This window comes from Mercenaria mercenaria, chromosome 1 (genome assembly GCF_021730395.1).
Source record: "Mercenaria mercenaria strain notata chromosome 1, MADL_Memer_1, whole genome shotgun sequence".
NCBI classification, from domain to species: Eukaryota; Metazoa; Mollusca; class Bivalvia; order Venerida; family Veneridae; genus Mercenaria; species Mercenaria mercenaria.
The window spans coordinates 17858300-17885272 of NC_069361.1; the positions used below are offsets into that span (position 1 = coordinate 17858300).

At 35.8% G+C, this 26973-nt stretch overlaps 2 protein-coding genes across 7 annotated transcripts in view; one reads left to right on the forward strand and one right to left on the reverse strand.

Annotated features, from left to right (window-relative positions):
* The first annotated feature begins 1298 nt into the window (after positions 1-1298).
* On the forward strand, positions 1299-15129 carry LOC123544872 (calmodulin-A-like). Of its 3 annotated transcripts, none has more exons than XR_006685190.2 (7): positions 1299-1563; positions 8818-8848; positions 9166-9309; positions 11794-11880; positions 12492-12647; positions 13745-13881; positions 14791-15129. XR_006685190.2 is itself a non-coding variant. In XM_045330956.2 (6 exons), exons 1-6 carry the CDS (start codon positions 5183-5185, stop codon positions 14829-14831), a joined length of 681 nt encoding a protein of 226 aa, XP_045186891.1. In that variant the 5' UTR covers positions 5168-5182; the 3' UTR covers positions 14832-15129. The 3 variants fall into 3 exon arrangements, 1 of the variants encoding a protein (XP_045186891.1); XR_006685189.2 differs by lacking the exon at positions 1299-1563 and adding an exon at positions 5168-5404; XM_045330956.2 differs by lacking the exons at positions 1299-1563; positions 13745-13881 and adding an exon at positions 5168-5404.
* Positions 15130-22078: 6949 nt separating this feature from the next.
* LOC123544871 (uncharacterized) overlaps positions 22079-26973 on the reverse strand; it is a 39037-nt gene continuing 34142 nt past the window's right edge. For all 4 annotated transcript variants that reach the window (XM_053541078.1, XM_045330954.2, XM_045330953.2 and 1 more), the window contains 2 exons: positions 26717-26756; positions 22079-24401 (listed from right to left, as the gene is read on the reverse strand). In XM_053541078.1, coding sequence (XP_053397053.1) covers positions 24201-24401; positions 26717-26756 — 241 coding nt within the window. In that variant the 3' untranslated portion in view covers positions 22079-24200. The remainder of the gene's footprint in view (positions 24402-26716; positions 26757-26973) is intronic.

Below are 26973 nucleotides of genomic sequence, written 5' to 3' on the forward strand. Positions count from 1 at the left end.
TTATGCATCATTTACTTGTCACAAAGAAACTATTCCCTACTCACAAGAATTCAGGAGAACCCATTCAGTTGAAAAAGTCTACATTTAGTGACACCATACCTGTAACAGTGAATATCATACGCTGCAAAAATTATGGGAAACCGGTGTCACGGTGACGTCATCACCGCGTTCCTGTTTCTTTCTGCTTATTAATGACATTTTTTCCATTTTCTGGCCGATGCTTGATCTTTTAAATGAAAATAGTATTTTTTTCAAACAACTGGAAAGCATTCTTTCATTACTGTTGAGTGATGAATATTTTTTAGCAATTGAATGAAGTTCTGTATTCACTCCGGAAAGAAGTACTTCCTGTGAGCACCTATCCGCTAGGGTGCGCTTTTTAAGAACTTCCGACGAAACTTTTCAAATCCATCACCAAGTGTGCAAGTATACTTGCGTTACCGTAAAGCTCGATTCTCGAGCAGGCCCTTCGGGCCTGCTCTTCGAGCTCGCTATGAAGATCTGGTACAAAATGTGTCCTAAAAAACTGTTAAATATGTTTTAATCTAATTTCACCTAGTGACCTATTTCTATTATCTACCCATTTTTGAATTTCTTTGGATTTTATAAAAACAAACATTTTGACAAAGTTTTATGATGATCAAGTAAAAAATGTTAATATTTTTTTTCTATAATTTGATCTCACGACCTTGTTTTTTGACCTCAAATAAGCCAGTTTCAAAATAAACTTAGACTTCACAGTGTCACACTGTTTAATGAAGATGAGATAGAAAATTTGGCCTCTGGAGTTTCTATTAACTGATATGGTGACCTCGTTTTTACCACAGACCCAGTAACAGAATCATTCGAGATTTTACTGAGGGTGACATTCTGAACAAGTTTCATTACGATTGTGCCAAATTTATGACCCCTAGATTGTCAACAGTCAAATTGTTGACGACAGTCACACAAAACACCGACGAAAACGACGGACGACGAACACAGAGCGATCACGATAGCTCACATCGAGCACCTTGTGCTCAGGTGAGTTAAACATATTTTACTTAATGGTTGTTTTGTATCATAGACCCTTCCCAATACATATTTAAACATCAGAGACCGAACTGGACACGAAAGCAAGTTATTTCTTCATCGGCTCGCTGATAGTTACGAACTCGTAGATTCCTGCAGTTTTCTCTCTGATCTCTCATCCTTTGTAACAAATATACAGCGGAACTTGGTTTAGCCTAATTATTTCTGCGTGTGTACATTACAATATTGCTATGATTGGGGAGACTGACTGAAGTGCCATTATTTTTGTGATATTTGGCGCGCAGCCGAGCTGCGCAGCATCATATGTTTCACAGTAGCGCGTGACATTAACGATATACTGATCTGTGTTTTTCTTTTTTACGGTTCTGTAAATTTACTGAAGTAACAACTTGATAGATTGTTTTGATACAAAATAGAAAATGTAAATTTTATACGATCTATGTTATTAAAGTTGTGTTATGGTTAGATACAAGTGAACTTTAAGAGTGAAAATACCATAAAAGGATAAAAAAAATCAAGATGAACATTGCGGTAAGCTAAAAACATTCTACTGTTTTTATTTTCATATTAAAGCATTCCACGTATATTAAAGTATTGTTCTTTAGAATGATGTTTAAACAAGCTTAGGATCACTGTCGTATGATATTATACATTTATATAAATAAGTATGAAAGTCTACATGAAGCTTCGTCTTCGACATAATTATAAGTTATATATTTTTAATAATCTGTTATGGAAAGTTAGTACAACAAACACAATAATACATGACAATCATATAAACGAATTGGTATAGACGTATGCAGTTATGCATACATTTGTGTTTTTTTAATCACAATTATAAGACAATCTTTTTACCTATTCATTTTAGTAATTATTCACGCAATCAGTGATACTCAAAATCCTTTTTACATTTGCCTTAATTTTAGGTACTTTGACAGACACATGACAATTATAATGGACTACATTTTAATTTACCGTAAAATGATGCGAGATCAGAGCCGTTGTTTTGGATAAGTTCCATGTCATATAATCACCTCAGCTTCATTGTATTTTCCAATGTTCTAAAGGAATGTATCATTTGAGAAAATGAAAATTACTTAATCCCAGTCAATATCTAGAATAGGTACCTTAATCGGATTCTCTCTGTTTTTGAACTATCGTCATGCTGTTTTCGGACAATTACTTGACTGATACATGCTTTTCCCATTTTCTCTTTTCTTGGTATAAATGTTACCAAGCAGTTTGTAGCAACAGTGAAATAAGCTTATGATTTAATGCAATGCCTGTTGGACAATTATTGCACAGTTTCATAATAGTTTGCACAATTATGTCATACTATTTGTGAAATGTGTGTGATATTGGATATAATAAGCACATTTCTGCGCAATCGTCTACATCACAATGTATACAATAAATCCCATCTCCAGAACCGATTTCCCTCTAAGAAATAAAAAAAATGTTATATCGTTGTAAGAGAAATAAAAGGACAATAACTAAACATATCACCATGAAAACCCTATTTACACCAAACACCTTTCTTTTACAACCGTCTCGGAACCAAGATGCACGTTTGGTTTTGATTAACACTAATTGCTGGAAAAGGTCAAGGCAAAAAGATTGGCTGGACACACATATGTTTGACCCCCTCGTGCACTATATAACCTTTGCACAGGTTTATATATCTGCACAGATTACCTATCATGCGACGTAATTAATAGACACATAAACACCTACCACATGTTCATTGTAAACAAACATATGGAATTGTATACAGGTATGTGTATATAACCTATACACAACATCTCAAGCAATAAATTTGATTAATCTGGTTTGGATGTATGTATTTGTGTGTGTCTTTAGAGAGAATGCAGGTTTTCGAAAATAATATGTCTGTCTCGAATACTACTTTCTGAAGAGCCGATATTGTCACATAGTATGAATCAAATCTAGCACTGCTGTATGGATAGTGTAAATGTATTGTTTACAAAATGTGCCACTTTAGTAATATAGGAAGACTGGCATAACATCAAAGATCCCGTGCCAGAAAAAGGACTGCCAACGACGTAATCAAACTTTTTTGAATTTAGTGATGATTATGTCTGGTAGGATAACAGTTATTTGTGTTACTTATTTCACTTTGAGATAAATTCTCGACATTTCAGATTTTTACCAGTGACGTTCATTACCAGTTTTGTTTTTGTTGTGTTTTCTCAACATTGTAGTGTCATAATGAAGCTTTTATATACCCGTAAAAATGTGTGGTATGGAACGCCATCGCTGTCGTGAAACAGCATTTGGGAAGAACATCACTTATCGGATGACTTGTCGGTCAGTAGTCAAAAATATTGCTCGAGGTCTGAAAGACCGAGGACCTATAGTTGTGACTATTGATCAGCATGCAATTCACTGTTTTATAACAATGATATCAGAAATAAATTTCCACAGTTTAGTTTTTGACCTATTAGCCCATGTGCTGAATATAGAATGTTCATGCAGCGCAAACTTATATAAGGAGTCTGGAAGAGGCGCTTCATGTTTATACAATTCTTTATCAAAATTAGAAAACAACGTAACTAAAAATTAAAGTCAACGGTGTTATACATTTTAGCTTGCCTCCTACAAGTTTCTTGCATTTCTATTAGTCAATAGACGTCACGTGGAGACAGGACATATTCCATATCCTGCTAGTACATTTCAGATATGAAATTTGATTTTAAAAAATGGCTGCCGCTTTGTTAATTTACAAAATATTACATTATAGCATGTAAGTAAAGGGTAGTCGGCAAGATAATATTTTACACAGCTTGTTGGTGAAAGGATACGGGATATACGCTGTCTCGAAAATCCATATATGGATTTCCTCGACAGCGTATATCCCGTATCCTGTCACCTACAAGCTGTGTAACTAATATTATCACATGTTTGACGTCGCGGGAGTGTAATAAAGCCATTAAATAAAAATGATAATACACTAGTGTAATAAAGGTTTGAAGTCGACGTCATTTATAGTATAGGCGACGTCGTTCAAATTGTCTTGTTTATATAGTTGAAGAAAGTCGAATCTTTGATGTTTCGACAAAAAAAGGCTAACATGTGATAAAAAGAATATTACATTTGTGTCTTTCCACATTGAATTTATTAAACTCGTTGAATAAAATTGATAAAATGCTCGGCAGAGCCTCGCATTTTATTATTTTATTCAACGAGTTTAATAAATTCAATATGAAAAGACACTCATGTAATATCCTGTATGAAACGGATGGAAATCCGCAATTTTTCACATTCCAGAATAAAAAATCGTTTATTTGTCTGCGTTCGTTGTATCTCATTTAATGAACAAGCATTATTTGTTCTTGTGGAATATACAAAAAAAGAAAAACAATAATGAAATAATAAACCAGATTATATCAATTATTAAATCCGTTAACGCTCGTTGAATTGGTTAGTTTTGGTTAGAAAAAAATATAAAATACTAGTACCTGGAAAATAGCATAAATCGTTTAAGCTATTATAAACATGTTACATTTGCTTCATGAACCAAATTGATATACAATGTAATATGTAGGAATATGATGTTATATCAACGGCATGCTGGCCAAGACACGTGCATTAACATACGCGAAATACGCTAGTTAATTAGTTACATATTTCATCATGTTATCGTTATATCTATGTGCGATGATTAATTACAGTGATGAAGAAACATATATTCATGAAAGTGTTTCTACATGTACTTGTACAGGTGTGAGAGAAGTTCATAAACACGTAAAATACATAGCTCATATTGCTCAAGTTTCTTCGCGCAGTACTAACGTAAAGGCGCTGTAGGATATTGTTCCCCGATAAACGGAAACTTAAAATACTCGTACTGTGAGAAATCAGTTATTTTTTAATTGCCGGCTTGAAAAAAATCGTGTTATATCTGAAAATGCACACCTGTTTTAATCAGTTATACTCTAAAATCTAAATAGACCCGAATTATATTATTTTTTGCATGTTAATAGCACGACCCCTGAATTGACAGGACAGCTAAAAGATCTTTGTATATAGAGTTACGCTTAGAGTTGTGCATTACGCTTAGATATCTTGCGTAACTTGCTATGTCTGGCTTTCTGCAATTACCTGCTAGAAAACGCGCCAAAGTAACGCAATGCGATGGCGTTGTTACGTAAACGTCCTATACGTCACTTCCTTTGACATAAAACAAAAATGGCGTGGTTATAACAAGTCGGAATACAGTCAAGAAAATGGTTTGATGGGGAAGGCGTGTAGTAAGAAAGCAGCTTTGACTGCTGAACAAGCGGAAGCAGAAAAGTCTTACGGATTGCTGTTTGAATGTCGCAAGATTCTCCCAGTTGATATTCTCATTAAGGTGATGTTTTAATTTTCGATTTGTGTACGTTTCACAAAATATTTCCAATGTTACCATCATAACATGATCTATTTTCATCATGTGGCAGTTTTATTGTGGTTTACCTTCGTTGAACCCGGTAAACCGGTGTTTTTCATCCTTTATATTAAAATTTTCACTATGTAATTATAGAATCCGTTTACTGAAGAGCCGTATAGAATCTTAATAACTATAAAGTTTAACATTCACGACACTTTTAAGCTATAGCTTTCGGCTCTGATCCTTTTCGTACATGTCTTTTGTATTGTTTATATTGTAAACATTGTTTGAAATAAACTATGACTGAGCTAAAATTTCAATTTATGACGGCAATGAAATTAATTGTTACGATTTTGGAAATTAAAAAAAAATTGGGACACTTCCAGTTTAGCGGTCCCCGGTCGGAAATACGTCATGACGTCACGTTACTTTGGGGGCTGTCGCCCCCACACCCCTGCTGTTTCCATTCGTGCTGCTGGTCCCATACCAACACTATGTTATTTTAACAAGAATTTAAACACAACCCTCCTAAAATAAATAGTCAAAGTCAGTGGGGACCGCTAAAATGGAAACTGCCCAAAAAACTTAGTTGACAAAAATAAACACCAAAAAAAAAAAAAAAACACAAACGAACAAACAAACAAACAAGCAAAGAAATAAAAAAAAAAGCCAAAAAAAAAAAAATAATAAAAAAACCCATCAAATATCGATTATTAGGCCTATTACATGACACGCCGGTCCATATTTTATGCTATTGACTGGTCTATGTTTCAACACTAAATTGTGCTGGGTAAACGCCATAAGTTGAAAAGAAAAAAAAAGAAATTTATTTCTGATGTCATGAAAGAAAACTTACTAAATGTGTATGCATGTAAGAGTAAAATTATTATAGATCTATATCATTTTGTTTTGACTGCTGAACGCCAAGTCATCCAGTAAGTGTACACATACTTTAATTACGTTGCATTATTCTTTCTGAATGGGTCTTTATTCACGAACTGAGATTTTATTTTGCAACATCCAAACTGATGTTGTAGGACACAGTCTACCAGAAACAAAATTAAAACATAATAAGATCACGTGGCTTTTACCGATGTTTGTATGCCTACCACTCTACTCGTCCAGTTGACAAGAGTTAGTCTTTCCTAAGGTAAATACAAAAAACACAAAGGACAAACGGTCAAAAGCAAACTTTATTTATTTAATTTTTTATTTCTATTAGCTCAGTGGTTTGCACGCTGGCTTTCCAATCCAGAGGTCCGGGGTTCGATCCCCGACAGATCCCTCAGGAATTTTCAGAAATGCTTTTCAGTGTTTCCCACCCAACTAGAGGTGCACTGGTCAGAAACCCAGGCAATCCTCGCGTGTATTGGTGCTATACACCGGGCACGTTCAAGAACCAAGGGGGTCTATTCAAAAAGAGCTAGGGTCTGGTACCCGGATTCTCTTGTATCTCAATATCTGTTCTTCAAAAGTCTGCATCTGTCAGACACTTGTACATATACACGTAGTGTGCACTTGTAAATAATAGCACTTAGTGAGCACAGTTCATATAAAAAAGGAAAAACTACCTCTCCGGAGGGTGCGCCTATATTGTTACTGCTTTAGTAATTTAACCTTGAATCTTGACTCTTAATAAAACAATGTATCTATTCATGAATTGGCATAAGATTAAAACTCTTTTAAAGCTTTATGAGTCATGCAAAAGTTGATACTTTTCCGTTTTATGTCCCTGGAATGCAAATATATCAGTAGCAAACAGCTGAACCCCGTTAAGGAGGTAGGTTACCTTGATATTTGTATGTGCGCATGCCCAACCGGAAGCTAACGTGACAATTTACGACGACGTTTACGACAATTTAAATGTGTTTGTATATCCATTCTTCTGAAAAATAATCATGAACCTGCCTCCGATCTAACGCTTCATGGTGTTATAATGCAGAAATAATGAATAAATTTCCGCAGAAACGCTTCAAAACATTGTTGACTTAAAATGACGTCATTGACGTCATGACATTACGTGTCAGTTACCGCGCAAAATTAATGGCTTTTATTTTGAAAGTGCGTAATTCTGTGCATTTTCTTTATTTGAATTATTTTTAAAAAGACATTATTTGCTGAAATATCTTTTAGGAGTCTTTCGCTCTGAATAATAATCAATATTTTGCTTCTTTTATGTAGTTATATTGAAATGTTTAGCGGAATGTAAGAAAATGGATGATGGTAACCAATATTTTTGGGAATATAGTTGGGTGAAAGTTACTTATTACGACCATTTTCAAATAAAAATTGGACAGTTTGATTTGTTATACCTATTTTTCAGTTTCCGTTGATAAATTGTCACTATTATACTAAAACTAAGCTCAAAAATTGTTCAAATTTCAGTAGAAAATTGTGATTTCTTGAATTTAATCGATGCTACCATGGTAACGAAGCCCGTGACCTATATATCTAAATGTAAAACTCAAAAGCGTTGACACTGGTCTATTTAAGGAACACAGCTTCGGCTTTTTATTTTCATTTTAACAATATCCATGAGAATAATAGCAGCATGAAGACCGATCTTCCTTGAAAAATGTCAGACGAAGGGCACTGCTGTAAGTACTTTAAGCTGTGAAATTTGTTTGAATAAATGCAAATAACACGAAAATATTACTTACGTTAAAATAATAAGTTTTAAAGCTACATTAACAAGAAAGATAATTTTATTCAATATTTTTGATAAGAAATTACGACAAAAAAGCAAGATATAAGCTATTTTAAACATCTCTGTTGCCATGGTTACTTAAAAATTTAAGAAAAATAGGGTACCATGTAAAGGGCTTGGTATTTTGCTAATAATATTACCCAAATATTCCATATTGGTCATTAACAGAATGGCACTGAAGCCGTCGAAAAACCCGTTTTTATATAGAATTGTCTAAAAATGAGATAAAATGCGTTACCATGGAAACACGAGCCCCGCGACATATACATTTTAAGCTTATATTAGAAAGCTAACGCGCATACTAGTAAAATTATCAATTATGCAGACTTCTACGGATATCAATGAAACCAAAATACACTGAAAAGTGTTAAATATTCGTATTTTCCTTCTTCTTTCAATATAAAATACATTGGGAGGGTCATGTTCTTCAAACCTTGATAAAAATTGAACTTGAAGGGACAGAGATAATCGAAATTGAGATTATAGCAGTTAAAACATCATGTTACACGAAATACAAAATATTGCTGCTGTTCAAGTACTTTGAATTTACCCTGGTAACAAGGTAACCTACCTCCTTAAGGTTAAACTCAAATGTCCTCTTGAGCCTTTGGGAATGAAAGACTCACGCAAAAGGAATTCAGAAAGAACATAATAACCTTTAAACTAGACGTTTTGTTTGTACTTGCAGGCAAGCGGAATAACAGAAGAACAGCTTGCCGGTGAGTACCATTCGTTAACATTTTTCTGCCTTTTCTTGTCACAGACCACCATAAGCGATTATATTTCGTATAATTTGGTACTGGTAGGTATTGACTGAATTTTTTGCTTCATCTTTTTTTGAAAGCAAGAAACATAAAAGGAACTTTACCAGTGCATAGGCCCAATAACTTTCCTCCCTTACATTTTCTTTTAAATGTAGAGCACATAAATATTTCAAGGAGATCTAGTGTAAATTTTGGACAGGGAACAACCAAATTTATTTGACTTTTATGTGGAAACAGGTTCTTTTCGACAATGGATGAAAATATACTTTCAGAGTTTCGGGAGGCGTTTAATCTCTTCGACAAGAATAAGGACAATGTAATAAGTGCAAAGGAACTTGGCACGGTGATGCGAGCGCTTGGTCAATCGCCTACCGACAAAGATATAGAGACTATGATTCAACATGCAGACGTAAACAGTAAGTATTCCTTCGTTATACGTAAAGCTTATTGGTTTACCATCGTTCGGACTTTGTGCTTTAATTGTCTTTCTGCTCTGTTTTTAGCTCACCTGAGCAAAAGGCTCAAGGTGAACTTTGTGACCGCTTGATGTCCGTCGTGCGTCGTGCTTCGTCTGTCGTCCGTCCGTCAACATTTACTAAAAATCTTCTTCTTCAAAATGTATGTACTAAATTTCACTGGAATGATCCTTGGATAGCCCCTCTCAAAATTGCCTAAAGAAATAAAATCCATTCAGAACTGTGGTTGTCATGGCAACCAAAAGGAAAATCTTTAAATATCTTCTTCTCAGAAACTGTTCGCCGGATTTCAAAACTATTTTGTAGAAATGATCTCTTAGTGACCCCCTACCAATATTGCCTAAGCCGTTCTGTTTTGGTGAAATACATGACCGCCAGGGGGCGGGGCTTATTTTCCCTATATGGCTATATTGTAAATTTCAAAAATCTTCTTCTTCAAACCCACTGGACAAATTTACACCAAACTTTATAGAAATGATCTTTGGGTGGCCCCCTTTCCAAACTGCCTATCACACTGAAATCCATTCAGAACTATGGTTGCCATGGCAACCGAATGGAAAATCTTTACAATTCTTCTCAGAAACTCTTGTTGACTTTCTACCAAAATTGCATAAGCCATTCTATTACGTTTAAAGACATGGCCGCCAGGGGGCGGAGCTTATGTTCCCAATATGACTATATTGTGAATTTCCAAAATCTTTTTCTATGAAACCTGAAGACCTAGAGCTTAGACATTTGGTATGTAGCATTGTCTAGTGGACTTTTAGCAAGATTGTTCAAGTTATGATCCCAGGGTCAATATTGGTCTCGCCCCGTGGTCCCTTAAATTTACATAGAGTTCTATAGGAAAAGCATAAAAACATGTTCTTTTCTGAAACCGAGCGGCAAGGAGCTTATAAATTTTACACGTGGCATTGTCTAGTGATCCTTTTCTAAGATTCATGACCCAGAGTTCATTTATAGTCTCGCCCGTGGTCACTTAGTTTTCATATGTGCGCTATAAGAAAAAGTACTTAAAAATTATCTGATCATATTTCCTAGAGTGTTAGATTATAATTACCTCATGACCCCAAGTAATTAGATGTCATTTCACTGTGACCTTGACCTACTGACCTACTTTTTGTGTTTTTTAAGATACAGTCTTGAAATTTGGATTACATATACAGTTTTGCACACCGATCTTAATACTTCAGTGTCCACGAATGTGACCTACTGACGTACTGTCTTTATATTTTAGCATCAGTTTGACATTTAGAACACGTAGCTCAGGTGAGCGATCCAGGGTCATCATGACCCTCTTGTCAGTTTTCTAACGAAACTTTGTCGGACTATAGCTCCTATTGCATAAGTGCAAAATATTAACACACACTGTACGAAAAACAATTATATTTGAATGTTTTTGACGCTTTTAATCCCTGTTTGTTGAATACAAAGCATAATCTTAATTTGACCATCGTCACTAACAAGTAAAGACTAAATCAACGTGTGAAATGAATTGCTTTTCAGTGTTTTATTCCGACGCTGTTGTTTTGGGCTGTAGGAATCAATTTCTGACAAAATAATTTAAATGATATTGCAGTTTATTAAAATAAAACACTCTCTAAATCATTCTGTGAGTGGGCGAAGAAATTACTGTGCATTTGAATCCTGAGAAACAAGTAAAGTCACGCAGCTAATCGTGAGAACATGCATGTATGTCATGCGTGTGCCTATAACATCTGCCTAAAAATTCTAGAGACGTTTTATCTGAAATATCTCCACATCACCATCAGTTATATTTTAGTGTATTAATCATAATTCAGTATTATTACGTCCCCATTACTTCTGTCATCTTGACAATTTCAATTATTCTGCGAACAGTTTAATAGATTCCAGTCACGCACATCAAGTTTCTAAATTTCGAGGATCAAGAAACATGGAAACATGGAAAATACAAGAAAGAATTAATTAAAGGCCATTCTTCTCGTAAAAAATATTAACAGCATTCGGCAGTGTACATTCTGTTATAAGTGGAATCGAGCCAGATAGTTCTACATCTCAGTAACTGTGTAAACATTTGTAAAGACCTTGATTACAAGATTGTTCCATCTAGAATGATGCGAAAATGTGATTCGAAGTGCTTCAAGTACATCATTATCACAGAAAAGTGCCTGATTCTAGATCTTGTCAGTCCGAGCTCGCCAAATTGTGCAACATGATGTTTATAATCGTGTGCCAGTTTGTCGAACAAGTAATGCTAGTGCCATATCATGCGAAATTGTCGGACAAGTAGTAAAACGGCCATATAATTGTATAACGCGTCTTTTTAATTTATTCTGACGGGGATTTCCATGTTCTTCACTTAAATATCATCAGCTCCTATCCATTAAAACAAATTACAACCATATACGGCGAATTTATGATTTGAGTATTCATTCATTTCAGAGAACGGTAGCATAGACTTTGACGAGTTTGTAAAGATGATGATAGGGTACCAGAGGAGGGCGGACCCTGAGCAGGAGATGAGAGAAGGTGTCGTATTCTCTTCTGTTTAAGATATATGAGCCGCGCCATGGGAAAACCAACATGGGTGTGCGACCAGCATGGATCCAGACCAGCCTGCGCATCCGCGCAGTCTGGTCAGGCTCCATGCTGTTCGCTTTTAAAGCCTATTGGAATTGGAGAAACTGTTAGCGAACAGCATGGATCCTGACCAGACTGTGCGGATGCGCAGGCTGGTCTGGATCCATGCTGGTCGCACACCCACTATGTTGGTTTTCCCATGGCACGGCTCATATATTGGCTATTTTCCTCGTATATCTTCATGATTTTACTTAATTAATTGAACGACATAATAACAAAATTCGTTTGCGTGATATTGCCTGTGTTAGAAAAGGTTCGAACTACGAATTCAGGTGCTTAATATGTTTGAACCTGAAACGATTTATGCGTGACAATTTCACTAAATAACTTTGTTACCCTACACTATATTGTTAAGGTATTGCCATAAATGAAACACGTGTTTTTATCTTCCCTTCAGCGAATTTTCATTTTAGAATTTTATACTTCATAGACCGTTGTTCTAAAAAGTAGAAAGGTAGCTTTATCGTGTACAGTAAGAGATAAGGGCTCATCTCTTTCAGCATTCAAAGTTTTCGACAAAGACAACAATGGGTATATCAGCGCGGATGAGTTACGTTACGTGATGACAAACCTAGGAGAGAAACTTACGGACCAAGAAGTCGCGGAAATGATTCGAGAAGCGGACATCAACGGAGATGGTATGGTAGATTATAATGGTAAGTAGAAAGGAAGTGGTTAAAAGGCGGACATCATTGGAAATGGAACGATAGATAATAATTGTGAGAAGAACGGAAGTGATTTAAGAGGCGGAAGTCGACGGAAATGGAATTGTAGATAATAATGGTGAGTAGAACGGAGTGATTTAACTCGGAATTGGAGATGGAATGGTAGTTAAAAAGATGAGTAGAACGGAAGTGATTTAAGAGGTGGACTTCAATGGAATATGGAATGATAGATAATAATGGTGAGTAGAACGGTAGTGATTTAAGAAGCGGACTTCAATGGACATGGAATGATAGATAATAATGGTGATAGAACTGAAGTGATTTAAGAGGCGGACTGGAATGAACATGGTCTTTTACATGGAATGGTAGATAATAATGGTGAGTAGTGATTTAAGAGGCGGACTTCAATGGAGGTAGGATGGTAAATAATGACGATGAGCAGAACGGAAGTAATTTAAGAGGCGGACTGCAATGGACATGGAATGGCTGAATTATAATGGTGAGTAGAATGGAAATGATTCCAGAGGTGGACATTGAAATATTGTGAATGGTAAAATATAACATGAGCGAAAAAGCCCTGGTAAGTTTTAAGACATTTGAAATTTGAGCTAGTACAAATAATTATATGAGTTAAGTTGTAGGTCGCAAAACGGGTATAAGTGGATACTAGTTTTGCTTTATAGCCAATCATTATGGTTAGTTTTGACGTTGTGTTGACAATTCCTATAATAAAATGGATAAGCAGTGATGCTACAAATATCAAGAATGTTATTCGTTTCTGGGCAAGCATACGTCTAAACATGATAAAATGTTATAATTTTCGAAAGTACTTGTATTAGAAACCAATTGTTTTAATCCAATGCTGAAAAGTTTCTACCGTTTATTCTTGCTATACGTTTGCACAATATAGCATTCTTGATATAAGATGGCAGATGGCACAATGTAGCAAGCATTACATATCATTTTGCTTTAAAATGGTACACATTTGAAAAAACAAATCTTTTATTCGAAATTTTTTTCCTAGGCAAAAACAAGATCCTTTACATTTCTCGTATTTGTGTTCACGTTGGTCCATTTCCTTTGTTTAGAACGAAAAGTGGAAAATCAGACGCTCTGTCAGCTTATGAGTATGAGATGGAATGGTTAGTCACCGTAAATTGTTGCGCTGGTGTGGAGTATAACAGTGTGAGAGTAAAGTACGAAAGTGCAAAGTATGAATTATGAGGTATGAACGCAAGGAATGTGACAGAAATGCAGTTTTAAAATACCATCGTTTTAGGCAAAAATTAGGTTGTATTTTTGTGTACTAAGGCTAAAATATTTTTAATGGGAACATAATAAGTATATATGTACCATAAGACAGTAAAATTCATATATTGCTAGATTTATAGATATTATATGGCTAAATGTATATCCCCCCGTGAATGAGTGTGTATGCGGCCGGGCGGAGGAAGAAATGTCGGAATTTGAAGATTAGCCCGTTCGTTCTGAAAATCTGTTGTGTCAAATGAACCATTCGTGTTAGAGACGAAATTATTTCAAACTTTCACATTGTTGATAACCCCTGTATTGGCAGACCGTCATTCCTGGGAAGCACCGATATATGTGGTCGTTTAGAGCTTGGAGATTTGGCTGTGCCTTGTAACGCATGAGGCTTACCAGAATCTACTTACCATTATAATGTCGCTTTTAGTGCACTACTTTTACAAAGCTCCTTAAAACGAAGAACTGTTTATTTTCCATGTCGTGAATTTTAAAAATGTAGACAAGGTACATACATTTTCTCCTTAGTGCAACAGCGATTTTGATTTCTGTCAGTTCGAAAGCAGTAGAATTAAACTACAATTGCGAGGCTCTGCCGAGCATTTTATCAATTTTATTAAACCCATTAATGAAATCAATGCAGAAAAACACAAAACAAATGCAGTATTCTTTTATTCGCATGTTAACTTTCTCTACTAAAACAGCAACATTTCTTTTTTCTTTACTTTTACTTTACTTCAAGTCTATACGACAAAGTCTCTTATACTTGAAATGAAGTCCAACGTCACCTGTACAATATTAGAATTATACAATGGATTTATTTCACTCCCACGGCGTGAAGCATGTGACGTGTTACTCTTTCTCTTTTCAGAATTCATCAAGCTGTTATGCAACACGGAACCGACGGACTGAAGTGCAGAATTTGAGAAAATATTTCGTCTTTTACTTATTAAATGTGTTTGAATGTGAAATCATGTTGGATTCATTTTAATTGTTTCGGCGATGATGCTCATAATGTTTAGAAATATTTTGATTTTCAACTATTCATTGAAATACTGACTTGGCAAAATACATTTTTCATCATGCATACTCTTTAAGCATTACGATTTTTTCCAGTCATGTTTGTTACATGTTGGTTTTTTATTATTTGATTTTATATCTGAAAGTTGTCCCGTTTTCCTAAATATATGTAAATGTGTCAGTCATCAAACGAACGAGTTTACTTTTCTCTACTGTGAATATTCCCAAGACATACTGAGACACCGTTATCATGTTCTTGGAACTATGGTGGCGGATTTCTGCCCCGCCAGCACGACATCAGTTGTAAAAATGTTTTTTTTTTTGTTGTTTTTTTTACATTACATCTTCAGAGTTATATTTGGCAAATAATACTAAGCATGTTTTTAAACCGAACTATTTTTGCTTAAACATGGAAAGCCTATTACACTATATGCTGTACATGTATTTGGCAAATATTTGGTATTGACAAAGCTTATCCTGTTAATTAGAGCCGATGGAAGTACATTAGCCTGTGAATAAGAAAAAGTTGTTATTAATTAAGCATCATAGTAGTGTTTTGGGAGATAGCCACACTCATTAATTTATGGTTAGACCTGTCTGCCAAATTTTCTGTAAAGTGTTATTTATAATTCTACAATTCTTACGACAGCTGTCAATTCGATAAAATTTCTATGAAGTACTATGAAAATCCCTTGGGTCACTTTGGTATTCAAGTGTAAAATATTTTGACAAAATGTAGCGGGCTTTGACTGTTACCTCCCAACTTTAGATGTCATTCAGTAACATAGATACATTTAAGTATTAAGTATCCTAAAAGATAGAAACCATCACAATACTGTCTTGTAGCCTATATATGACATGACGATTCTCATATGTATCCCTTCACAATATTTACATTCCATGTAATGCGCGTAAAAATTATGAACTTGTCTCGCCTTTCGGTGTATTCACAAAAACCTTTTTTATAATTAAGGGAAACAACTCTGCTTTAGAAATTGTGATAGTTTGCAACAGTTGATGGAAATATTATCGTGAACCTAACCGAAAAACAACAGGATGCAGCTCAGCTAATGAGAACTTTCACATATACATCGAATGGAAACAAGTATAAAGAAATATACAAGACTGGATCCGAAAAAGGCCTGAAAGAGTCATGTTTTTCTATTCTTTCTGTGCTAATGCGAAAGTAGGTACAAAATGTAAAACATTATCCTGGGTCTACATTGAATCTTGATCTATGATTTCAGACCTGGGTCTGTATCTGTAATTGCAGTACGAGATCATCATCGAATTTCGATCTGCGATTGTAGACCCGTATCTATATCGAAGTTGATCTATAATTGCATAACTGGATCTACTTCGAATGTCGATGTACGATTGCAGACATAGGTTTACATTCAATGTCGATCTACGACCTGGACAATTTACGACCTGGACAATTTCGAAAACTGAATGTCGATCTACCATTGTTGATCTCACAGCCAACTTCACACAAGGCTGATTTCAGAACAACTCTTTTAATAAGAATTTACTCTGATGCATACCTGTTATAGCTCGTAGATTTCTCGCCAGTAAGTCTACTAGAGTGGTGGAACCTATGCTCGCGGTATTCCTATGCTCGCAGTATTTCGATAAATATGCTCTCTGCAGAAGCACTGATAAAGATATTTCATCATGCTATGTTCAACACCGACCACCAGTGAAATGCCTTTATAAGAAATGTTTCTTATCAAATATCACACAATTTTCATTCCTATTTTCAAGAAAGATGTAATACCAAACATATTGCCAAGTTTCATTGTGAAATTTCAAGATTTTAGAGAAATATAGACATTTAATAGAAGCCACCCCCTACCAATTTACTGGGCTAAATTTTGGCCCTATGGTCCTTTTATTGTATATTTTGGTAAAAGTTTCACTCGTTTGCATTATTTTTCACTGGCATTCTGAAATAGCATTCATTCCGTCATAAATAGGACCCAGAAGGATGCACTTTGTGCATTTTCTGACACTCTGGGCCCAGTTGTTCGAAACTTTAACAGTTGATTAAGCTAACAGCGGTTAACTTTTAAAATAATATTTCAACATTTTCGAAAAGTTAGAAAAACAAATGTATGACTTAAGGATTATGAACACTAAATCGTCTTTACAGAAAATTAAAACATCGTACTAGTGTTTCCCACCAAGACTAGTATTTTGAATCAAAATTTAACAGGCGATTAGTTTAACAGTCTGTTAAAGTTTTGAACAACTAGACCCTGGAGACAAAATATTGGCTTTTTAATCCCAGAAATCGCTGCTGAATAGGCGCATCTACTCAAAATATGGTCAAAATTCAAAATTTTTCAAATTTCACTATTATTTTGCATTGGAAACACCCTTTTATATCATATACAACCGATCTATGACTATTAAGACTAACTGCGATGTGTTTCGAGAAAGTCTTATTTCAGCTCTTATAAGAAATGTTTCTTATCAAATATCACACAATTTTCATTCCTATTTTCAAGAAAGATGTAATACCAAACATATTGCCAAGTTTCATTGTGAAATTTCAAGATTTTAGAGAAATATAGACATTTAATAGAAGCCACCCCATACCAATTTACTGGGCTAAATTTTGGCCCTATGGTCCTTTTATTGTATATTTTGGTAAAAGTTTCACTTGTTTGCATTATTTTTCACTTGGATTCTGAAATATCATTTATTCCGTCATGAATAGGACCCAGAAGGATGCATTTTGTGCATTTCCTGACATTCTGGAGACAAAATATTGGCTTTTTAATCCCAGAAATCGCTGCTGAATAGGCGCATCTACTCAAAATATGGTCAAAATTCAAAATTTTTCAAATTTCTCTATTATTTTGCATTGGAAACACCCTTTTATATCATATACAACCGATCTATGACTATTAAGACTAACTGCGATGTGTTTCGAGAAAGTCTTATTTCAGCTCTTATAGGTTAAAGGTCAGTAATTCAAATCCTTCTTTGTTTCATATAAAAAACGACAACTTCAGGTCGTCTTTACGTATCTTTAGAGAACATCACTTTTTCCTACACCTATTTTTCATGGAAGTTCTATCACAAATTAACGAAAAAATGAAAAGAAAATAGGGGGTTATGTAGTTCCTAGTGAAATGCCAGTCAGTTGTGGTCTGCTACCCTAAAAATGGCGCAAAAAATGGGAAAATTAGGATCTATTTATTATGGACTTCTTTCGACTACACCACGGAAGCACATTTTCGACCGAATTACTGACCTTATTCCTAAAACAACAAACGTAGCGATAGCCGCGCGTGCCGCTCACGTGACGTATACAGCAGCCAATACATTTTACGCAATCTGTATCCGTCGCACAAATCTCACACAAATATGTCAAAATCACTAAACTAAAGTTAGTTTTTTAGAAATCATGCATTACATTCAGATATAAGATACATTTAAGAGCAAGATGTGATGAATGTGACGCCTGGCTACACTACGAGTGCCTTTCGAACCATGAAAAGATCGATGTTGATCTTAGTATTTTGACAAAGTCCAAATGGTTCTTTCTGAGATGTAGGGAGGAGTAAATTTCCTACACACAAAAGAAGTGTAGAAAACATTAGCGAGTTAATCACTGTCGTTGTTTGAATCTTTAATACTTGAACATTCTGTTTTTAAACAACATTATTATACGTTTTTAAGCTTTGTTCTAATAGTGACTCCATTTCGGAAAGGGAAATATACACATAGAGGCACATACTAAATTTTATCCCCATTTATTTTGTTTTTCACATAATAAATGAGTAATGTTCTAAATATTATATTCGCATATGCTTGTTTGTTCATTTTTAGCCTGCTGATTTTTTTTTTCGATATTACATACCGCCAGCATAGGTTCCCTTCAGGGCGAATTTTCACCTTTTCACGTATGCCGTGTCGATAGCTCACGAGACGACTAAGTCACGTGAAGACGCACATCAACAATATGTTTCGATAAAAGGAGGATAACTTTATGTTTTTGCATAGGCAAATCGAAATAATAATTTTTTCTTGCTTCTTAAAAAGATTATATATGTACAAAATACCGCGAGCATAGGTTCCATCACTCTAGTTTGTTATCCACAAACGACCAATAATTTCCATTACTTTAAAAGAATGTCACTTCGAACGTTATCACTAACATGTATCAAGATCAGACTATTAGATCACAGGCGCTTGAAGCTCTAACAATAAATATAAACATACATATATACCATATCCCACCCACCTAATATACTATGAGATCTAACCTTCATATACTTTTTATTGATTGAGCTTCAAACACCTGTGATAGATTTAGGGCGAGTTACCGCATAAACAGTTGCTCTCAAGCCAGATATTCCAATATGCACCTACAGCCAGTGTTAAAATCTTTTTCTTGCAAGCCATATTCAAGAAACAATACTAAAAATAAAATCAAACGAATGACTCTCTTTATAGAAATTTTCAATGTGCGTAAACAGGAAAGACGTTTCAAAGACAAGCTATGGTTAGTACCGGTTTTGCTTTATCATTTGCGACGTAACGTTATGTACTTTTCATAAAATGATGTTTTTAAATAGAAAAATATACTCTTATTTAAAGGAACAAAGAGGAATTATCAAGGTATTTGATTTTGAATCTCGTTTCATGAAATAAAATATATATTACTTTAGAAGTGTTCTACGTAGATGAGCCGCACCATGAGAAAACCAACATAGTGCATTTGCTACCAGCATGGATCCAGACCAGCATCCGCGCAGTCTGGTCAGGATCCATGCTGTTCGCTTTCAAAGCCTATTACAATTAGAGAACCCATTAGCGAATAGCATGGATCCTGACCAGACTGCGCGGATGCGCACGCTAGTCTGGATCCATGCTGGTCGCAAAAGCACTATGTTGGTTTTCTCATGCCGAGGCTCAGATGTAGTTGTTTACACTTTAAAGCACGTAAGTCATCTTACACCCTGTGGCGTAAGATGGAGATTTCCAGCACCGGTGAAATCTCCGGAAACCTCAGTCTGCTATATATGCAAGAAATGTGTTTTCAGCGCTTTAGAAGAGTTTTACTAAGAAAGTCGAAAAACAAGATCAAGCGGGACATGATGACCCCATATTACTCACCTGATTACTATTGCTGTTAATGACAAGGTAACTGCTTATTTATTTTCCCAAACCCGAGGGCAGCTTGGAATGGAAACCGAGTGCAGGCGAGGCAGCCCCGAGGCTTGAAGAACACCTGCCTTACTTAGGCAGTCATATTAGATAATTATTTTCTTGCCTATCGTTAATATTATTGCTAACTTTTCAAATATAAGTGTAGCCCGAGTTAGCCTATAGCCAAAGGACGGAAGACATATAATTGAGGTTAGGGAAAGAAGTAGACACTTAAAGTTAGGACAGAAGACCGGCAACTGAAGTAAGGAAAGGTAAACAATCGATACAGACAAATCAGCACTGGACAGGGCGCGAGCAATTGAGAAATAGAGAGGTTAAGACAAGAGACGAACATTGTAGGTTAGGACAGGAATCGGACATTTGTGGTTAGGACAGAGTTCGGATACTTTAAGCTTGTGACAGGTGGCAAATAATTCAGTTTAAGAAAAACATAGATTTTAGGTTAGCACAAGACATGGACAACTGAAGTAATGAGGGTGAAAAACAAATGCATGGACTGTGGTTAGGCTAGGAAATGGACAAAATTAGGACTTCAGACAGACAATAAAGGCGTGGTCTGAAGACTGGCTAAGTTCGGGCAGAGGACCGAAACGGACAGATCAGCATAGGACAGGAGACGGACAGCTGAGTTTAGGACAAGAGACGGCAAATGCGGTTAGGATTGGAGACGAACAACTGAGGTTAGGACAGTAGACGGCAATTGCGGTTAGGACAGGAGACGAAAAACTGAGGTTAAGACAGTAGACGGCAAATGCGGTTAGGACAGAAGACGAACAACTGAGGTTAGGACAGGAGACGACAAATGCGGTTAGGACAGAAGACGAACAACTGAGGTTAGGACAGGAGACGGCAAATGCGGTGGACAGAAGACGAACAACTGAGGTTAGGACAGGAGACGGCAAATGCGGTTAGGACAGAAGACGAACAACTGAGGTTAGGACAGGAGACGAACAACTGAGTTTAGGACAGGAGAAGGCAAATGCGGTTAGGACAGAAGACAAACAACTGAGGTTAGGACAGGAGACGAACAACTGAGGTTAGGACAGGAGACGGCAAATACGGTTAGGACAGGAGACGAACAACTGAGGTTAGGACAGGAGACGAACAATTGAGTTTAGGACAGGAGACGGCAAATGCGGTTAGGACAGGAGACGAACAACTGAGATTAGGATAAGAGACGAACAACTCAATTTAGGACAGGAGACGGACAACTGAAGTTAAAACAGGATACTAGTAATTCAGCTTATGACACAGGACTGACAATTGTAAGGACAGGAGACGGACACCTGATGTTGGGACAGAAGACATACGGTTGAGGTTAGGGCAAGAGACGCACAATTGAGGTCAGAACAGGAGACAGACAATTGAGGTCAAGACAGTAGACGGACAGTTGAGGTTAGGGCAGGAGACGGATAATTGAGGTTAGTGCAGGAGACGGACAAGTGAGGTCTGGACAGGAGACGGACAATTGAGGTTAGCGCAGAAGATGGACAATTAAGGTTAGGGCAGGAGGCGGACAGTTGAGGTTAGGTCAGGAGACGGACAAGTGAGGTCAGGACAGGAGACGGACAATTGAGGCCAGGACAGGAGACGGACAAATCAGCTTAATGTACAGACAATTCAGATTAAGTCAGAAGGTCAACCGAGGTTTGGACAGGAGACATCAATTGAGGTTACTTTTGTAAGCCATGATACAGATAATTGAGGTTAGGACAGGAGGCTGACAACTGTGGTTAGAACAGGTTACTGCCCTTTTATAGCCTACCCCTTTGCCATAATTCTTACTGTCTTTCAGCATTAAAAAGGGAATAGAATTTTAAAACCTATATGCTGAATGTATATATTTTTACAATTGGTTTGTATATAATGAATGGAATCTCTACTTTCTTATTTCGCGAAATCGCGAATAGCTTGTCCGCAAAACTTGATTTGAAGATTATAAATATACAAATGTATTTCTTTTAAACAAATATTTATTATGTATTCAAAAAACGACATTTGCAAAGCCATATAACTTTTCAACAGTAAATACAACATAAATGGAAGAAAATGAAATAAATAAATACCAATTAACAGGAACCTGTAGTATAAAAAGCACATTTCTAGCCATAACCCAATCTCATCATAGACCCTGATAGTTATTAACAGGAGAATCGGGTCAGATAATTGAAAGAAAAATTAAAATTCCTGTATTGAAGAGATATTTACACTATTGAGACATATTTCAGAAAATTTATAATTTTCAAATATTAATAGATGATGTGCGTGCGAAATTCCCATGACTTGCTGTCGTGCTCGACTTATTCCTGCTTCGGACATCACCTGAAAATTGCTACCGAATAAAGTCTTACACTTTTCAAATTCCTCATAGCTTATAATGAAATACCGATGGGCATATTTGATTGTATATGCATTTGTCATATATTTTAGCGATAACAGTTTTGTAGCAACATCTATATTCCATAGTGTCTTTCATCAGATTTAAATGTCATGGACGAGATGTTCTTGCTAACGCGATACTGTTCACGCTATGTCATCTTTAGAAAGATTTTACTTCACGTGTACTTTGTAAATGAAGAAAAGTCTGAAAATGAGCCGCGCCATGAAAAACCAACATAGTGGCTTTGCGACCAGCATGGATCCAGACAGGGTCCATGCTGTTCGCTTTCAAAGCCTATAGCAATTACAGAAACCCTTAGCGAACAGCATGGATCCTGACCAGACTGCACGGATGCGCAGGCTGGTCTGGCTCAATGCTGGTCGCAAACGCACCATGTTGGTTTTCTCATGGCGCGGCTCAAATAAACAACAAAACGATACATGTGAAAAGAATCTGAACGATATTAAAACGGTGTTTTCTTTCATTCCACGAAACGGTAGGCTTACTAGTTACTGAAAGTCCTTTTCTTATGAAACACATCTTTAAATATTTCTTTATCATGAATGAATTGAAGAAATCTACTTCAGAACAAAAAACAACAACTTAATTTCCAACGTCTATAATCTGAAACAGTATATTTAGAATCACTTACGGTTTTCGAACCGCTAATATAAGATGTCCAAATGAAAATATGTGAGTAGGTGTAAACACACTAAATGTCTGGAATACTTACACCTGTAAATATATACCTAATACAATATATAATCAAGCTGCATATACAATTACATGTATTTCAGTAGTTTGTTCACTGCTACATAATCATAATTAATTTTGTAACCAATGCCCGTTCAGTTTGAACACATTGATATATAAAATACCATACGAAAAATATATTACTAGTATATCGACGGTGTCGATCCAAAATTCTGTAAGTGCAAAAAACTTTGTATGAGAGAATAAAAATGTATTTACTCTGTCCAAGCAAGGACGAGACCTTCTGAACAAAGGTATTTAGAACTTAGTTTTAAATCGTGTTGTATGTCCATCACAGACATATATGACTTAAAGGTAAATGCTACAGTTGCCTATATACAAGAAGGTTGTTAGTATCATAAGTGGGAGGATATTGCAAGATTTAGAGGTAAAGCACTCAAACACATTATTTTTGATTTTTACCTAAATGTTAGAATTTTTTGGGGGAGCGGAGGCTCTAAATTGCGTCCCCTGGTTTAGAAATCAGACAGTGTTACTGCTGGACGTCTTCGTCCGCACGTAAGCGCACCCTTTTGTAATAACGAGAACTCCCATAAGTGAAACAGAAGTGTATTGAAATAACCTGACTGGTTACCGAGACCATCAATGGGCAGAAATGAGCGGGAAACGGTTTATTAAGAAACATTTTATCGCCAAATTTCTGTTATAAAGTTTTGGATCGACACCGTGGAATTGTTTCCATATACGATTACATTAAATTATGTTAATTTTGATTTACATATATTATGTTAATTACGCTAAGGTTTCATAATGGACTGAAATATGTAAAATCATAAAATAATAACCAAGGCCCAAGTTTTAATCTATATGCAACGTCCATTTAGAACACACGGATATCTAAAATATATGGCAAGAATATATGAGTTTCAATTCGCGATTATACAAACTTTATTAACTTTGATTTATACGTTATACTAGTTATGCTAAGTTCTGATGAGGACCTTTTCCGGCGTGGATTCTGCCGAAGTGTCATCTATATATTTGAGATTAATATAGCTTTTGTAAATTGTCTTGTCTTCACTGAGTACACTATCTTCGTCGTAGACAGAGTTCGGATGTAAGGCGGCTTTGGTTGGACTGGCGGTCTCGGGTTCGATCACCTCCTCCTGTAGCACCAGAGAACCCTGAAGTTAGAAATATACATTGTCTATAAATTGCAAAGATAAGAAAGTGTGCAGAACATATAAGAATTTAAACACTTAAAATATTCAAATAAAATAAATATTCATATTCAATCATGAAATGGTTCAAAACAGATTGCCGACACTGCCGAGCTCTAATTTAAAAGTAACTATTCATAAAACATTTTCTTTCATGAGATCGGTTCTCTGATGGCTATTGTACGCAATTTGCTTGTCAGTAAGGTAAATTCAGAAAACTCGGCGTAGACTGATAAGAACAGGGGAGATAATTCGGTTAAGCTTAAGTTCGATATTATACAAAGTAAACAGTTCAGCCGCAAGTGTTTAACAGATATAAACACTTTTAATCGAATCTTTTAAAATGTAGCTGATAGAAGAACACGAACACTTGAATTGTTTTGTAAGTTGCAAAGAATATGTTTATTATACACCACACTGCTGGAAGCCTTTCAGTTATTACCTGGAAAATCGTACAAAAACCTTTCTGAACAGAAATAACAGCTGAAATATTATAACATTAACATGTACAAACACCTCCAGTAGAAACAACTGCATGCCGTTGCTTATTCGATATGGACATGACTGACAGTCATTCAAAATAATATCTGAGCCGCGCCATGAGAAAACCACCAAAATGCGTTTGCGACCAGCATGGATCCAGACCAGCCTGCTTTTCGCATTCTGGTCAGGATCCATGCTGTTCGTAACAGTTTCTCTAACTGCAATAGGCTTTGAAAGCGAACAGCATGAATCCTGACTATGTTGGTTTTCTCATGGTGCGGTTCATCTTATCATTTTTGGGTGTCATAATGGTCGTCTTTCCAGGCCATACAATAGTGACGCAATTTATGATTGTGTCTATGTATATAGTATAGTAACAAAAAACAAAGTCCCGTAACTCTGCATTTTTTTAGAACCTAACATGCCCCATGCACAACTACTGTTGTTATTGATCACTTGTGTGAAGTTCCATTAAATTGTGTCAAGGGGATGAGGAGAGATGATGCGCACAAGATTGTGTCTACGGACAGACAGACAACCTGAAACCAGTATACCCCCCTTACAACTTTGTTGTCGGGGGGTACAAAAATACAAGATCCTTCGTGAAAAAACACAAGCCAGTTATAATTTAGCATTTAAATAAAAGCTATTGTTGAGATGCTGTTTTGTTTTAACCCGTTTTAAGAACATATTCTACTTCTAATCCTAGTAATATAGTCAGGACAAGAAACAACTGCTGGTTTACATCAAGTAGTTTTCTGACTAGATTAAAGATGAGACCTAATCAGTTACTTTCAAGCTGAAAGCTTATGTACGAATATCTAAAACATAACTCTCCTTGACTACTCATGTTTTGGCTCTAGGAAGTTTATGTATTCAGCATGGTATCATCAAATGATTACTCTGTAAAACGTGAACGCTAAAACAATGTTCAGCTAATGTAGGTGGAGAAAAAGGTTCGCTCTCAGCGGAAACCACTTGCTTATATTGAACGCTTGTATAATCATATAAACACATTTATTAGATAGGCATTCGGCACATTTGTTTGATCAATAATGATTCTATATATGATAAAAACATCAAAACATCAACAGACAGTACAGGACCCAAAAATAAATCCAGTACCCATTTACTATAAACACTGATTGAATAAAAATCATCTACGTTGGCAGTGCGGCATTTCACGGCCATCTGTCATTTTTCAACCAAAAAGGATATGGCCGAATATCCGTATGTCAACAAGACCCATTGAATATATCTTTCAGTTCCCGGGTAGATCATTTACATACCTTCGTTCATTTCTGAGAAATAAGTTTGTAAAAATTGAGAAATTTGACAACTGCGTTAGTCATAAACGATCGCGGCTATGTGAATGTCACGTCTAAACAGCCATTCAGCTTACCTTGCACACCTTTAACGAATGTTATTTTAATTTGTTTCAAATTTTGTTCACATTCGTTTTGCCGATCCCGTCACATTAGAGTTGCTACCCTTAGGTATTTGACCCCTCCCCCCTCCCCACCCCACCCCGCCTAAACAAAAAAAAGTTCCGATTGTCACAAAATAAAGCAATTCAACGAGTCAAATTTCGTTCGAAAGGCATATATCAGGTAAGAAGAGAAGTTTTTGTAAATTATAAGTATTTCTTATAACATACACGTATGTGGTTGTATTATATTTGTAGAAGCTTTTTAAATGGTATTCACATAGCCGCGATCATTTACGACTAACACAGTTATCAAATTTTCTCAATTCAGACGTATTTTTTAGAAATAAACAAAGAATAAAACACTTACCGATGTTGCATTCTGTTCTCTCTTCTTTTTATTACATGAACTGCAAAAAGAAAAGAAAAAAGAAAAACGAAATAATTTCTTATGGAAACATAATATAGATTTGCATAGCTGTTACTAGAATGTATGATGATCATTCTAACATGTCTCGATTTTTTGTCAGTTAAACAAAGCAGGAAATCAATCATCTGACGCGCGGACTGGTTAGAGAACATTATGGCGTCATCTATCTCGTAAAACGGCCACATGAACCCCTGTCC

Excerpts from the sequence above, each read along its gene's own strand:
- LOC123544872 (XM_045330956.2), top strand. The coding sequence starts at position 5,183 with ATGCGATGGCGTTGTTACGTAAACGTCCTATACGTCACTTCCTTTGAC. Across the intron at positions 9,310-11,793 it reads TCAACATGCAGACGTAAACA|AGAACGGTAGCATAGACTTT; the intron begins GTAAGTATTCCT and ends CATTCATTTCAG. Across the intron at positions 11,881-12,491 it reads TGAGCAGGAGATGAGAGAAG|CATTCAAAGTTTTCGACAAA; the intron begins GTGTCGTATTCT and ends CATCTCTTTCAG.